Raw genomic sequence first — 12143 nt, 5'->3', positions numbered from 1 at the left:
ACGGCTTAATTGGCAAATTTTATACAGGTTCCTGAAAGTAGCCTCCCTTTCCTTAGGCACAAAGGCATGAGAATTCACACAAACGTCACTGCAAGGAAGACCAGTGTAATTCTCTCCGTGTTGCAGCTGATCAGGGGAGCGAGCAGAAGTTGAGAGCAGCCACGTTGCGACATCATTTCAGACCCTGGACATCACACTCTTACAGGCATGGCAGCCGCGTTGTGCTCCTCGTTGTGAGGCGCACAACTAACATTTCTCTTCTCCCTCGCACCCCTGCCCTGCCCTTTCTGAAAAAATGCTCCTGAGCACGTGCTGTTTTGCATTTTAGACTCACTTAAAAGCACAGCACCATCCTGACTTTGGGAATAAAATGGAGCTTGCTTCCACTGCCCTGATGCTAAACACTCTGACTTGGAAATCAGTTCTGTTTTATTGTAGAAAAGGACAATGTATTTTTAAAGCAAAAAAATAATACAGTGAGCATCTCTGACCATGTACATGCCTGCCTGCCCCCGCCCCTGCCATGTTTTGAAAAATAAGAGGGATGCTGCAGGGATGTCGGGCTTGTATGCAGCTCCCATGACCTTCTTCTGCCCTCTGGGTAGTCATGTGGGGAGGCACCACTGGTCAAGAGAAGAGTGAGAACAGCTGCGTAGTGCAGAGGTGGGCAGAAGGCAGATCACCAGAGGGTTTCGACTTCAGCTCCCAGAAGCCCCTGCCAGGCAAGGCCCACGGCTGAGGGCTGCTGGGAGCTCAAGTCCAAAAGATCTGGGGATCTCCCTTCTGCCCAGCATGGACTCCTGGCCATGTTCTGTTGACAGCTCTGCCCCCCTTGGCAGCTGATATGCTGCCCCGGCTTCAGACTGCCCTGGGTGCGGGGAGGGGGGCCGCTCTGAAGCCCAGGAGCCCTTTCGCAGGGAGATGCTGCGGGGCGGCGGCTACCTGCCGAACACAGTCTTCCCGGACTGCGGCTCCGCCTGCCTCTCACTGCCCTGCGCGGAATGGAAGTGAGGGGACGCGTGCGCCTCGCCCATGTCCTTCGATGGCTGCAAGGCGACATCGGCCGGCCCCTGGCGGCTGACCAGGCCCACCAAGTTGGAGGAGGCTTGGGTCTTCGGGATCTTGAAAGGAGCCGTCGCCTACAGGGGAAGCAGCAAAGAAGAGAAAAGGGCTGGCATGAGGTCTCCTTTCACTCCCACCCAGTTCCAGAATGTTAAGACCACAAAGCCAAGCCAGGCCGGGCGGGGCGGGGCGGGGGCCCCTTTAAAACTCCGCCTGGGATAGAAGGCAGGAGCGGGCTTGGGCTGCAGTCTTGCACACACCGACTCCCATGGAGTTCAATGGGGGCTTCTTTCTGAGGAGACATACGGGATCGCACTGTAAACGTTCCTCCTGGCCATGGTGAAAAAGTCGGGTGCCCCTCAATGCCCTGGTATACCGTTACGGCAGCCTTCTGGACTACAACTCCCAGCCTCCCCCAGCCAGGAGTTGTAGCCCAACACGGCAAAGGCTGCCTTAATGGTATATGGTTTTAGCTTCTGTAAAACTGCCTGGAAATGTTTAGGGATACAAGGCGGGATAGAAATATTTGAAGTAAATAAAAATATGCTGGCACTGTCATTCAAAGGAGAAATGGTGCCGATGCAGGCGGAAAGCAAACCCCCAGGTGTGCAAAATTATACGCCATTAGGCCCCTGACGCTCTCCGATTAAAATCCTCGTCAGGGTGCTGTACTAAACGTATAAATATATAAAGCCATATGTAACCACTGAAATAGTTCACTGACAAAAAAGGTAGGGGTGTGTGTGTATGTGTGTGGGGTGACTCAGGAGTATCATAAGCAATGACCATCCAAACTAGAGGGACAGCAGCCTTCTTTTTTTTCAAATGGCAGAATTAAAAACCTGTTCTGGAACTCAAAGCGAACCCCAGCAGTATGAGCCCAAAAAGCCTTGTCCACAGCCCACTATTTCGTGCAGTCTTGCCCAGCCCCATTGTGCTGAACTACAACTCCCATCACTCCCAGCTAGCCTGGCCAATGCAATGGAATCACAGGAACTGGCAGTCCTGGGAACCCATCCGCAGGGCACTAGGCTGGGGGAAGACGGCCTGGGAACCGTGGGCTGTCCCTCCCCCCGCGCCTGAGGTCCCCGCGCCCACCTTAGTAGGAGAGCCAATGATGGTCGGCAGGGGGGTCTTGAAGAGCCAGTCAGAGCTGCGGGGCGAGGAACCCGGGAGCTTGGTGGGAGACGTGCCCAGGCTGACCGGCCGGGCGGGCTGCGGGGAGTAGCCGTAGCTGTGGGCGGCATAGGAGGGGCAGACGGGGTCCGAGTGCTGCTTGCGGAGCTTCTGCTTGTTCTGGTAGATGTCCGTCAGGGTCGGGGTGCTCTGCAGCCGGGCGCCGGCCATCAGGAGTGACTGCGGGGAGGGGGGCGGCGGAACCGGTGAGCCTGGGGCAGCGGAGAAGCGGGAGACACCGTTGGGAGGGAGGGGTTCCAAGCGGCCGGCAGCGGCCTCTTCTGGGTGAGGCACAACACAGCTAGAGCGGCCGGGTGCGGCAAGCACACCCAGGGCCGGCCGGAGAGGCACATGAGGTCTCTGACCAAGGGGCTCAAGCGGCATAATTTATGCCAGGTGATGAACCCCGCTTTTCTGCTCTGGTTCAAACGCAAAGGCTGCCTGGACACAAACACACAGATGGCCTCAGCCTGGGGAAAGGGCTGTCGCTCAGGGACAGGGCTCCTGCTTCCCAGGTTCCATCCCCGGCATCTCCAGTTAAAAATGACCTGAACTGCGCGACCGGCTCAGGACAGTGGGTAGCGCTACGTCCTAAGGCCCCCATGAAGCCTGCGTCACACGGAGTGAAAGAGAAGGCACTGAAGAGGAGGCACGGGCGGGAGGGCACGCCAGTAAAGCAGAGCTAGTTCACCTGCAAATGGGAAGCCTGGGTGCTGGAGGTGTGGAGTCAGCAGGGGCACCTACCTGCCTATGTGGCAGGGCTGCCCAGTGGGGCAAAAGTTTTGGGGCCAGGTCTTTGCCTTTGCCAGCGAGGTCACAAATCATAGAACAGTAGGGTTGGAAGGGGCCTGTAAGACCATCGCGTCCAACCACCGCTCAATGCAGGAGTTCAAGTCAGAGCATCCCCAACAGATGGCTGTCCAGCTTCGTCTTGACTGCCTCCAGTGTGGGAGAGCCCACCGCCTCACTAGGTCACACATCAAGATATAATGCTATCCGCAGAACTGGGACTGCTCTCTCTCTCTATGGACTCCCATACACGAATAAGACAGAAAGAGTGCCTGGCTCTTTTTTCTGGACAGCAGCCAGGTTGGTCATAGCTACTAACCGGAAATCAGCAAATGAACTTTCTCTTCTCATGTGGAAAGAGAAAATTTGGGACCTTGCACTGACAGAGAAGATCACTAAACATCTTCAGGCACAAAAGGCCAAGTGGAAGCTGATGCTTTTAATGGACTATGGTATCCACTGATTGAATTTGCTAATATGGCGAAGAATATATGACAGCCCCCTGTGACACATGGAACTCTATGGTGTGATCTATTAGCATGATGAGTGATCATTTTATCAGATCATCCTGCCTGTACCAAACAGCGATCCTGAGTGATCAGAAAGACTGCAAAGAAATGGACTCAACATCTGGTGTATTTGGATTTGTTATTGTTCATTGTTATTTTGAAAAAATCAATTAAAATAGTTATGTTCAAAAATATATTTAAAATTATCATGTAGGTGGTGATGGAAAAAGACCTTTCTTGGCCAGAGACCCTGCAGAGCCGCTGCCACATGGGGCTAGACAATACTGGGATAGATGGACAGCTACGCCTGACCCACAACAGGGCAGCTCTCTGCGGGCCACGATCTTGGACTCCTGAAGTTGCTCACCCTCACAGAATGCCCAGGAGGCAGGCCGCCGCCGCTACCATTCCAAAGAAGCCAAACTGAGCCCTTCCTCCCACAAGACAATGTGACTTACTCCCTCTGTGAGTTAATACGGCATACTGGCATGAGGAAGTTTCTGCCGCCCACATCCAAAATTCTTTTAGAGTCATGGCAATTGCAAACCCAGCAAAGGATTCATAGCGGCCTATCAACTCAAGGCCTGATGCGCATGCCGAGAAAGAACGTCCACCAGGGTGGGGGAGTGGATGGGAAAGCCTTTTCTTTGTTGTCACAAATCACATGAATGGCTGAAAAGAAAGCGGGGGAGACCTCAAAAGAGGTTCATAAAGCCAAGGAAGACAGCAGAATCTCAGAAAGATTACAGAAGAACATCAAAGCTATGGTCTCAAGGGGGGCCTAGAGCAAGGGAGGGTTATCCAGGGTCACGGTGCTGGCCGCTTGCCTTCCATTTTGGAACTGAAGAAAAAACACCCCATACACACAGAAGCTAAGCATATGGCCAGCCTCGCCATATGTGCGTGCGTGTGTGTTTGCAAGACCAGACAAAGAGCGCTGTGGAAACTGATTCAACAAAGGGCCTTGTGAAGCGCCTTTTCTTTAAGCGGCCCATGCAGTTAGCAGAGAGGTACCCTTCCTTCCTTCCTTCCTTCCTTCCTTCCTTCCTTCCTTCCTTCCTTCCTCCGTCCCTCCCTCTAAAAGGCAATCCACACACACACACCCATCTGTGCCTCTACATGGGCAAACAGAACTTTAAAGCAGCCTTGTAAATAAGCCCCTGAATTTACCAGCCTGCCACATTTTTTTACTAGCCTGCTGGAGGATGGCTGAGGAGGGACCGAGAGCTCCAGTTCTATGCCAGGTGCAGGGGAGGAGGGCTTCCCTCCTCTAGCAGCCTGCTTCATTTCTGTGCTGGCTAAAGAAGAGGAAGGACAGAGTGTGCCATCCTTCCTCCTCCTCCTCCACTTGCCTACTCAGTTGCTTGCATGCCATTCCTGGTCGCCTATGGTGACCAGGCTAGTATATAAAACACAAGGCTGTGTTGAGGACCCCATGTTGTCCATGTTATCAATCACCATCTACCTCCCCAGACCTTCCAAAAAAGCTTGACGTTGCAGGTCACAATCCTCCTGTTCTCCAGCACACCAGCCAGTTCTGAGAGGGAAGGGTGTTAGCATACAGTGGGAGCCAATGGGACCACTCCCGTTCCACCAGCCCTGTTGAAAGTCTGCTTGATTCCCCCCCCCCTTTTCTCTCCTCGTTCATTTTTCCTTGTGTGCCATGCCTTTTTAGACAGTAGGCCTGCAGGCAGGGACCGACTTGTTTTACCAGCTGCACGTTAAGCCACTCCAGGAGCCTTTTTAGCTGAGGAGAGGGATAAAAAATACTTAACAAAAATAAATCCCTGGCTCTGATCTGGGAGGACCGATTCACACATCCCACGCTTTCTTTCCTGGACTGTTCAGCTTCACATTGCAAGTGCTGCAAGTGAGGAATCGCATCACCGACCTCGCTTGAGACGAACAGAAGCACAGAAATCTCTGAGTGTGCAAAGCATTCAGACACGAGATTCTCCTGATGGCAGTCTAAAGTGGTAGAGTCCAGGGAAGAATTGCCCAGTGCTATTTTCTGCATGTTTTGAGTCAGTCCCAAGAGGCCTTGGGAGAGAGACGCTCAGCCTCTTTGGCTTTCTGTAAAATGGGAAGAGGAGTGACCAGCCTCACAGGGTTGCTATGAAGAGAAGCTGAACAAAAAAGCAAAACAAAACACATCATCATCATTACATTTATATCCCATCTTTTCTTCCTCTCACATGGAGCCCAAGTCAGCGTACATGGCCCTCCTCCTCTCCATTTTCATCCTCACAACCACCCTGTGAGGTAGGTTAGTCTGAAAGTCAGAGACTGGCCCAAAGTCACCTAGCGAGCTTCATGGCCGAGTGGGAATTTGAACCTGGATCTCCCAAGTCCCAGTCTAGCACTCTAACCGCTATACCACACTGCCTCTCACATTGCAGGAGTTATGCGAAATAATAAGCAGTTTCAACCTGGTAACCAAGGACAAAAGAACCACTTACTCCCTTTGATCTGCAACTTGGCAGAACTAGAAAACACTGCCCCCGGCTGACAAGAGAACTGTTCCTCTTCACCCACAAGCCTCTTGGGGAAGCTACCCAAAAGGGCTTTGTGATTCTGGTTCACGAAACAGGGCTACAGCTTACCAAGGCTTTGTATCTCTGAGGTAGCCAAAAGCTGTGCCTTAAAAAAGCAGGACGAAGGAATGAACATAACTCACCTGAGGAGTTTCGGCTCCTGGATTCGTGCCCTTGCAGCTGCCCACAACAGCAGTGTCCCAGTTGCTCAGGGATGGTGCCAACTATGGGGTGGGGGGTGGGGAAGAGAAGCGATACCCTATTATTTTTCCTACAAAGGGAACACCTGAGAAAACAAAGACATCTCGGGTGTCCTTCCAACAGCTCCTTCTTTAAAGCCGACTCAGTGTGACCTGTCAATAAAAAGTTATCTCCTTTTCTTTCTTTTAAAACAACCACCATAACCCTGCTCTCTAGGTAAATAGTGAGCTCAGCCTTCTCCAACCTGGTGCCCTCCAGATGTGTTGGACTACAACTCCCAGCACCCCCCAACCAGCATAGTGGATTTCAACCTTCCTATTCTTAAGGGGGCCTTTTCCACATCAACTTGAGGTCGCCACTGTGCGGGGAGTATGAGGCCCTTCAAGCTCAACTGGGCTGGAGAGACACGGCTCAGGCAGTGGTGGAGGGGTTCTGGCAAGTACAAAATCCGGCTGGCTATCGAGTGCCAACAAATTCATAGTGGGGGTGTTGAACCTCAGGCCTGAGGATCAAATCCGGCCCTCCATGGTTCCCCCGATGGCCCCCTTCCCCCCAACCACCAATCATTGGGTGGTTTCCTGGCTTTTGTGCAGTGTCTTCCCGATCCTGAAAGGTTGAAATGCCTCTCCTAAGGATGAGTTATTTGGCTACAGGAGCTTTCAGCTAAGATGTGCTGGTATATTTTGGCCCTGCCGCATTCATTCATTCATCATTTCTATACAACCCAGTAGCTGAAGCTCTCTGCTATTACCCTATCTGCTAAGAAGCCATCAAAGCCATCAATAAAACCTTGCAACAACAACAAAAAAGATCAGGAAAAAGATGGGAACATTTTTTTTTAAATTACACATTTTGGCGCCCAATCTTTTGCCGGCTGGGGCGTGCCGGGAGTTGTAGGACCTTTTTCTGCCTAAACATGCATCGGATTGCGCACTTCAAGGCTAAACTGAAAGGATACGCTTTTACACCCCTTCTAAAGGCCAAGAGAGTGGGGGTCCAATCACAGTTCAGAGTGATTACAGAGCAAATTCTGTAGTTCTGGGGCGCCACAGGAGCAAGACCTTCCACATGCCTGATCAACAAGTCGCTGTGTGTAACGGCGGCCTCAAAAGGGCCTCTCCTGCAGACTGTACTACTTGGACAGGTTCACAGTGAAGGCTCAGCCCCTTTCACCTTTGGCCACACCCACCAGTGGAATGTGGCCCCCGAGAGCATTTCAGAAATTGAATCCCTCCCTCAGGCTGAAAGAGGTTCAACACCCCAGATCCGCAGCCTGACGAAAGTAAAGGCGATCCTGACTTTCGGGATGCTGCCTCCTTTCGCGCCGCACGGCACCCCCCCCCCCGTGCACCTCAGATTCTGGCCTTACCCAGCGGCGAAGGGGAATACGGCCTCGACGAGCCTGTGGAGAGCCGGCGTCCAACGCCCTGCGCAGGTTCCGCTGGCACTGGCGAACTACAGCCCGTCTTCAGGAAGCCCATGGGGCTGGTATTCGACCGCCTCACCGCACCAGATCTGAAGACACAACCAAGAAAGGACCCATCCCGGTTGCAGAAGAAAACTTGCCTCATGTAAAACGCCAAACACGTGACTAAAAAACAAACCTGGATGGGGATGTGTTCCTGGCCCAATCTTGAGACATTCTGCTATTGTTTAAAACTACTACTTCCCAGCCTCTTTTAGTGATGGCTGCTTGAGCATTTCACGCTTATTACAATTTAGCACATTAAATGCCTCCAAATATATTGGAGCCATTCAAGCATGCAAGAAGAGCCCTGCTGCATCAGGGAAAAGGCCTCTTTGGTTCAGCATTGTTCCCACAGTGGCCAAACAGATGCCCCCATAGGAAACCCACAAGCAGCACACAGGGGCAACGGCGCCTCCTGCTCGGGTTCCCCGGCAACTGGTGTACGCAAGCAGACTGCCTCTCTGATGCTGGTCTGGTGGTGGGGGCAATCTCTAGCCATCCTGACTAGTCACCACTGAGGGCCATCTCCTCCATGCATTTATCTAATCCCTTCTTAAAGCGGTGCTGGCTGAGATGCCACCCCCATGTCCTGCGGCAGCCACTGCACAGCTCCGCTCCCTTTCTCCTGCCCTGCAGACCTCCCTTTCTCCTGCCCTGCATCTCCCACTGCCCGGCTTCACAGGACACCCCTTCTGCGTCGCATCCTCAAGGCGTCCTCCCACCCAACTGCTGGGTGGGGCCACCCAGCGTGGCAGAGATGTGGCATTTGTCTGCCCACAGTGCAGGGGAAGGAAGGATTCTGCCATTTCCTGTGAATGAACAGGTGAGGGCAAAACAAAGAGATGCAGGCGGGGGGGTGTCTTACCTTGGCGAACTGTGAGGGTTTGACCCGGGGCTGGCGGCCGAGGTCAGGTTCTGCTCAATGCGCTGGTAATTGCGGAGCTGAGTAGGGACTGGGATGGGCGCCGTTTCGCTGCGGGGGGAGACCGATGGCTGGCACTGCCTGAAGCCGGGAGGCAAGCAGAAGGGCGATGAGGGGTGGCAGGCGAGCCTCTCCTCAATTTGCACCATTGTCCAGGGTTAATGAGGATCCGGGGGGGGGGGGGGGGGAGAGGCACACTGGACAAGGCCCCCCAGTTTCTGTGGGGCTACACGGGTGGCCAAAGGCTCGTGGTTCGCCACGCAACAGCTCCAGCATTTGCGAAGCAAGATCAAGGACAAACGGGCTGCTGCTAACAAGCATGAGAGCACGGGGACAGGACTGCGGCCTTGGCTGGAAAAATCAACCCTGCCACTCGGAAAAGGCTGCTCAGCTGGGCGCTGGCCCCTCCCCACCTTCCCACAGGCAGGGAAGGAGGGCTCCCCCCACCCCGCCGCCAAACATTTCTAAACAACGGCCTTCTAGGAAAACCCACTGTGGAGAGGGAACAGGAAGTTCAGGAACAAGGAGGGTGGCCTGCGTGTGTTTGTTTGCTCAAGGCTCGAGGGCGGGAGACACAGGAAGGGGCAAGGAGAGAAAACAGCTGACGTAACCACGCTCCCCAACTCGTCAATAAACCAGCCCAAGGCGAACACCTGAGCCCAGCCTGTGTGCGCGCATGCCTGGTTTCCGGACTTCTGCCACACACTTTAAAGCTGGAGTCGTCCTGGCCCCTTGAGAGAAGCTTAGCCACACGGGTCCCACTCCACCTGGGGAAGAGCCAAACAGCAGCTTCCCATGCTCCGGAATGGACACCTAAAATTTACAGCCCGGATTGTGTGGGAAGCATTCTGGGGGAAAGAGCTTCTCCACGGCCCACCTCTGCACACTTAAGGCAGAGAGTGAAGCGAGCAGACTGTACAGGCCGCACCAGGGTGAAGAGAGTTGTGCATGGAAACAGCGTATCTACTTCCAGAGACTAAGAGTGTCAGGATGCGAACCTTGCTGTCTGAGAGGGAGACGGAGTGCTGATCTCAAATGAGAGGGGCCTGGGTTCAAATCCCCACAAACCTCCCCATGTGTTACAGGGAAAAGTCACTGTCAGTCTAACCCAGACTTCCCCAGTTTGGCGCTCTCCAGCTTGTTGGACAACAGCTCCTATCGTCCCCTGGCCAGCACGGCACAGAGGGTTCAACGCTTTGCCCCTCTTCTGACCCAGATTGCCTCCACCCCTGAAACTGCTATTAGCCACAGGGAAGAAAAATTACAGGCACTCAGTTTGAGGCTGTTAGGTTTCCCCCTCTGTGGTGGTGGGGAGGGGGGAAAATATTTGGATTAAGGCCACAGCACAAGGACAAAGAGCGAGAGCCTCTCCTACACAGCTGCCTTTTTTTAATGGATGTTTATAAAACCCAGGGAGTTCCAGGCACAAGATTCCCACTTAAGATTGTAGCTTGACCCTAAAGGGAAGCAGCTTTAAGGGGCTGCCTGCCTTATACCGCCCACCCACTCTGAGCTTGCTGTAAGACAGGGGTGGGAAGCTGTGGCTGTCCAGATAGACTACAGTTCCCATCACCTTCAGCCATGTTCGCTGGAATTAATGGGAGTTGGAGTCCAACCACATCTAGAGGGCCACAGAATCCCCACCCCTGCCACGAAGATAAAGATAGCAAGGCCACCGCCATGGACAGTTTCTGAGGATAAAAGTTTTAAAAGATTGTACGGGGGAGAAGGTTGTTTCCTCCCTGATCTCCATCAAGTGGGGCTGGGGTGAGAGAGGCAGACAGCTGTCTCCCCCCCCCCCCCCAAAAAAAAACCGCTACAAGGATGAAAGCTGAATTAATTTGAATCCAGCTTTTATAGTGGCTTAAAGTTACCTTTTATTGTTTTATTGATGTATATGGACCCCTGTCCCGGGACCCTAAGGTGAAAGGTGTGTGTGCTATAAATCTAAATGAACAAATGAATGCATGAAGCGGGAGGGGGTGGAGAGGCCCAAGGGCAACACACACCTGTTTGCTGAGCTCCTTCCAGAGGGGCTTGAGGAAGGCGTCTGAAAATTGCCAGAGCTTCCCAAAACAGGTAATGGAGACTGTCTGTCAAAGGCGATTCAGAGCAACTGGGGAAGGTGTGTTGTGAGGGGAGCCCCTAAAACCTTGCAAGATCTTTTCCAGGACTTGCTGACTTGCAGATAGTTAAAGAGGGAAAGGCCACGCTAAAGCAAGACAAGAATCAAGCTGCCCACCCCCCTCAAACCAGCCGCAAGGATCTAGTGACTCTGAATTCCTCCTACTTTAGCTTGGATGTTAAAACCAGCAGGGCTAAACCCCGGCAACACTTACCCTCCACATATCAGGAATTCGCTTGAGGCACGCCGGCCCACCGGTGCCAGAGGCATGTCATCTAGAGAGCAAAGGAGCACAACAAGACTGGTGTTAGCCCAGGGAGTGCACGAAGCGACAGAGAGAGCTTTTAATTTGAAGCCATGCTAAGTGATTCTGTGCAGGGCTGTATTGTAGCCACAATAAACGCTGCATGCTCACGCCACAGGCAATGTTCCTTAATAGCGCCTCGGTGGGAAGCTGCCCAATATATAATCCACTTCAGCATAAAACCTGGAATCACGAGGACTGACAGTAAGAGCAGACTGACATATAGGCTGGGTTCACACAGCACGACAACCCATACTCAAGGTTGAATGTGGGCTGTTGTGCCATGTGAGCTCAGCCATGTTCATGTGAGCTCAGCCATGTTAACAAGCTGGTTTGTTAATCACGACCAACCCACAGTTCACAACCCAGCAATAAACCATGGGTTCTCTTCGTGGGTTGTTTGTTAACAAACCATGGTTTGTTAGCACAGTGCAGTTCACACAAAACAACCCAATATTCAACAACCCACAGTTCAATGACAACCCACACTAAACTTTGCAGATGGGTTGTCATGTTGTGTGAATCCAGTCATAAAATCAGTTCCATCCTGGGAATTGGGTGAGCAGCTTCCTGCAGCTCTTCCCCCAATTCCCAGTTTTATAATGAAAACAGGTTACCAGGATGGTCTCCCATCAAAAAGAGACAAAGCAGGGGTCAGGATTCCGCAAAAGCTTTGGTGTGTGAGTGCAAAACAGTCTCGGGAGTAGATAGGGTGGGGCTGATTATTCCCTTCCAGCAGCAGCCCCAGAGACCACCCTCTAGACCGGGATGGGGGAAGGAGGCTGCTGACAGAAAGGGGAAGCTGAAAAGGTCCTGCTTTTTGGCGTATGGCCAACATTCAGCACTTCTGTGCTGTAGAGGTTATTCCAGGGTTCATGCTTGTAACCATTTCCAGAGTGTAGCTGCGTCAGTCTATCACAGCAGGTCTTATGAGACCTCAAACACTAAGCAGTTTATTCCGACATAGGCTTCCATGTACTAGAGACCACTTCATCACATGCACGAAGTGTTATTGAGAGTTTCAGGGTTTGTTTGTTTTAAACACAGTACATA

General features: G+C 52.6%; 1 protein-coding gene across 9 annotated transcripts in view; it reads right to left on the bottom strand.

The window, feature by feature from the left end:
• The window catches only part of ULK2 (unc-51 like autophagy activating kinase 2), a 72815-nt gene that overhangs the window by 12683 nt on the left and 47989 nt on the right, over window positions 1-12143 (bottom strand). For 8 of the 9 annotated variants that reach the window (XM_084822978.1, XM_084822979.1, XM_084822980.1 and 5 more), the window contains 6 exons: window positions 11001-11061; window positions 8605-8742; window positions 7641-7786; window positions 6214-6294; window positions 2161-2450; window positions 943-1139 (listed from right to left, as the gene is read on the bottom strand). In XM_084822978.1, coding sequence (XP_084679104.1) covers window positions 943-1139; window positions 2161-2450; window positions 6214-6294; window positions 7641-7786; window positions 8605-8742; window positions 11001-11061 — 913 coding nt within the window. Of the gene's footprint in view, window positions 1-942; window positions 1140-2160; window positions 2451-6213; window positions 6295-7640; window positions 7787-8604; window positions 8743-10670; window positions 10755-11000; window positions 11062-12143 lie in introns of all 9 variants that reach the window. The other variant, XM_084822986.1, reaches the window with a different exon arrangement.

The sequence above is a fragment of the Heloderma suspectum genome, chromosome 16, assembly GCF_057233095.1.
Source record: "Heloderma suspectum isolate Gila_16-S chromosome 16, 16-S_ref, whole genome shotgun sequence".
Classification (NCBI taxonomy): Eukaryota; Metazoa; Chordata; class Lepidosauria; order Squamata; family Helodermatidae; genus Heloderma; species Heloderma suspectum.
The sequence above is the reverse complement of the archived record's forward strand: the minus strand, read 5'-3'. Positions and strand labels throughout refer to the sequence as shown.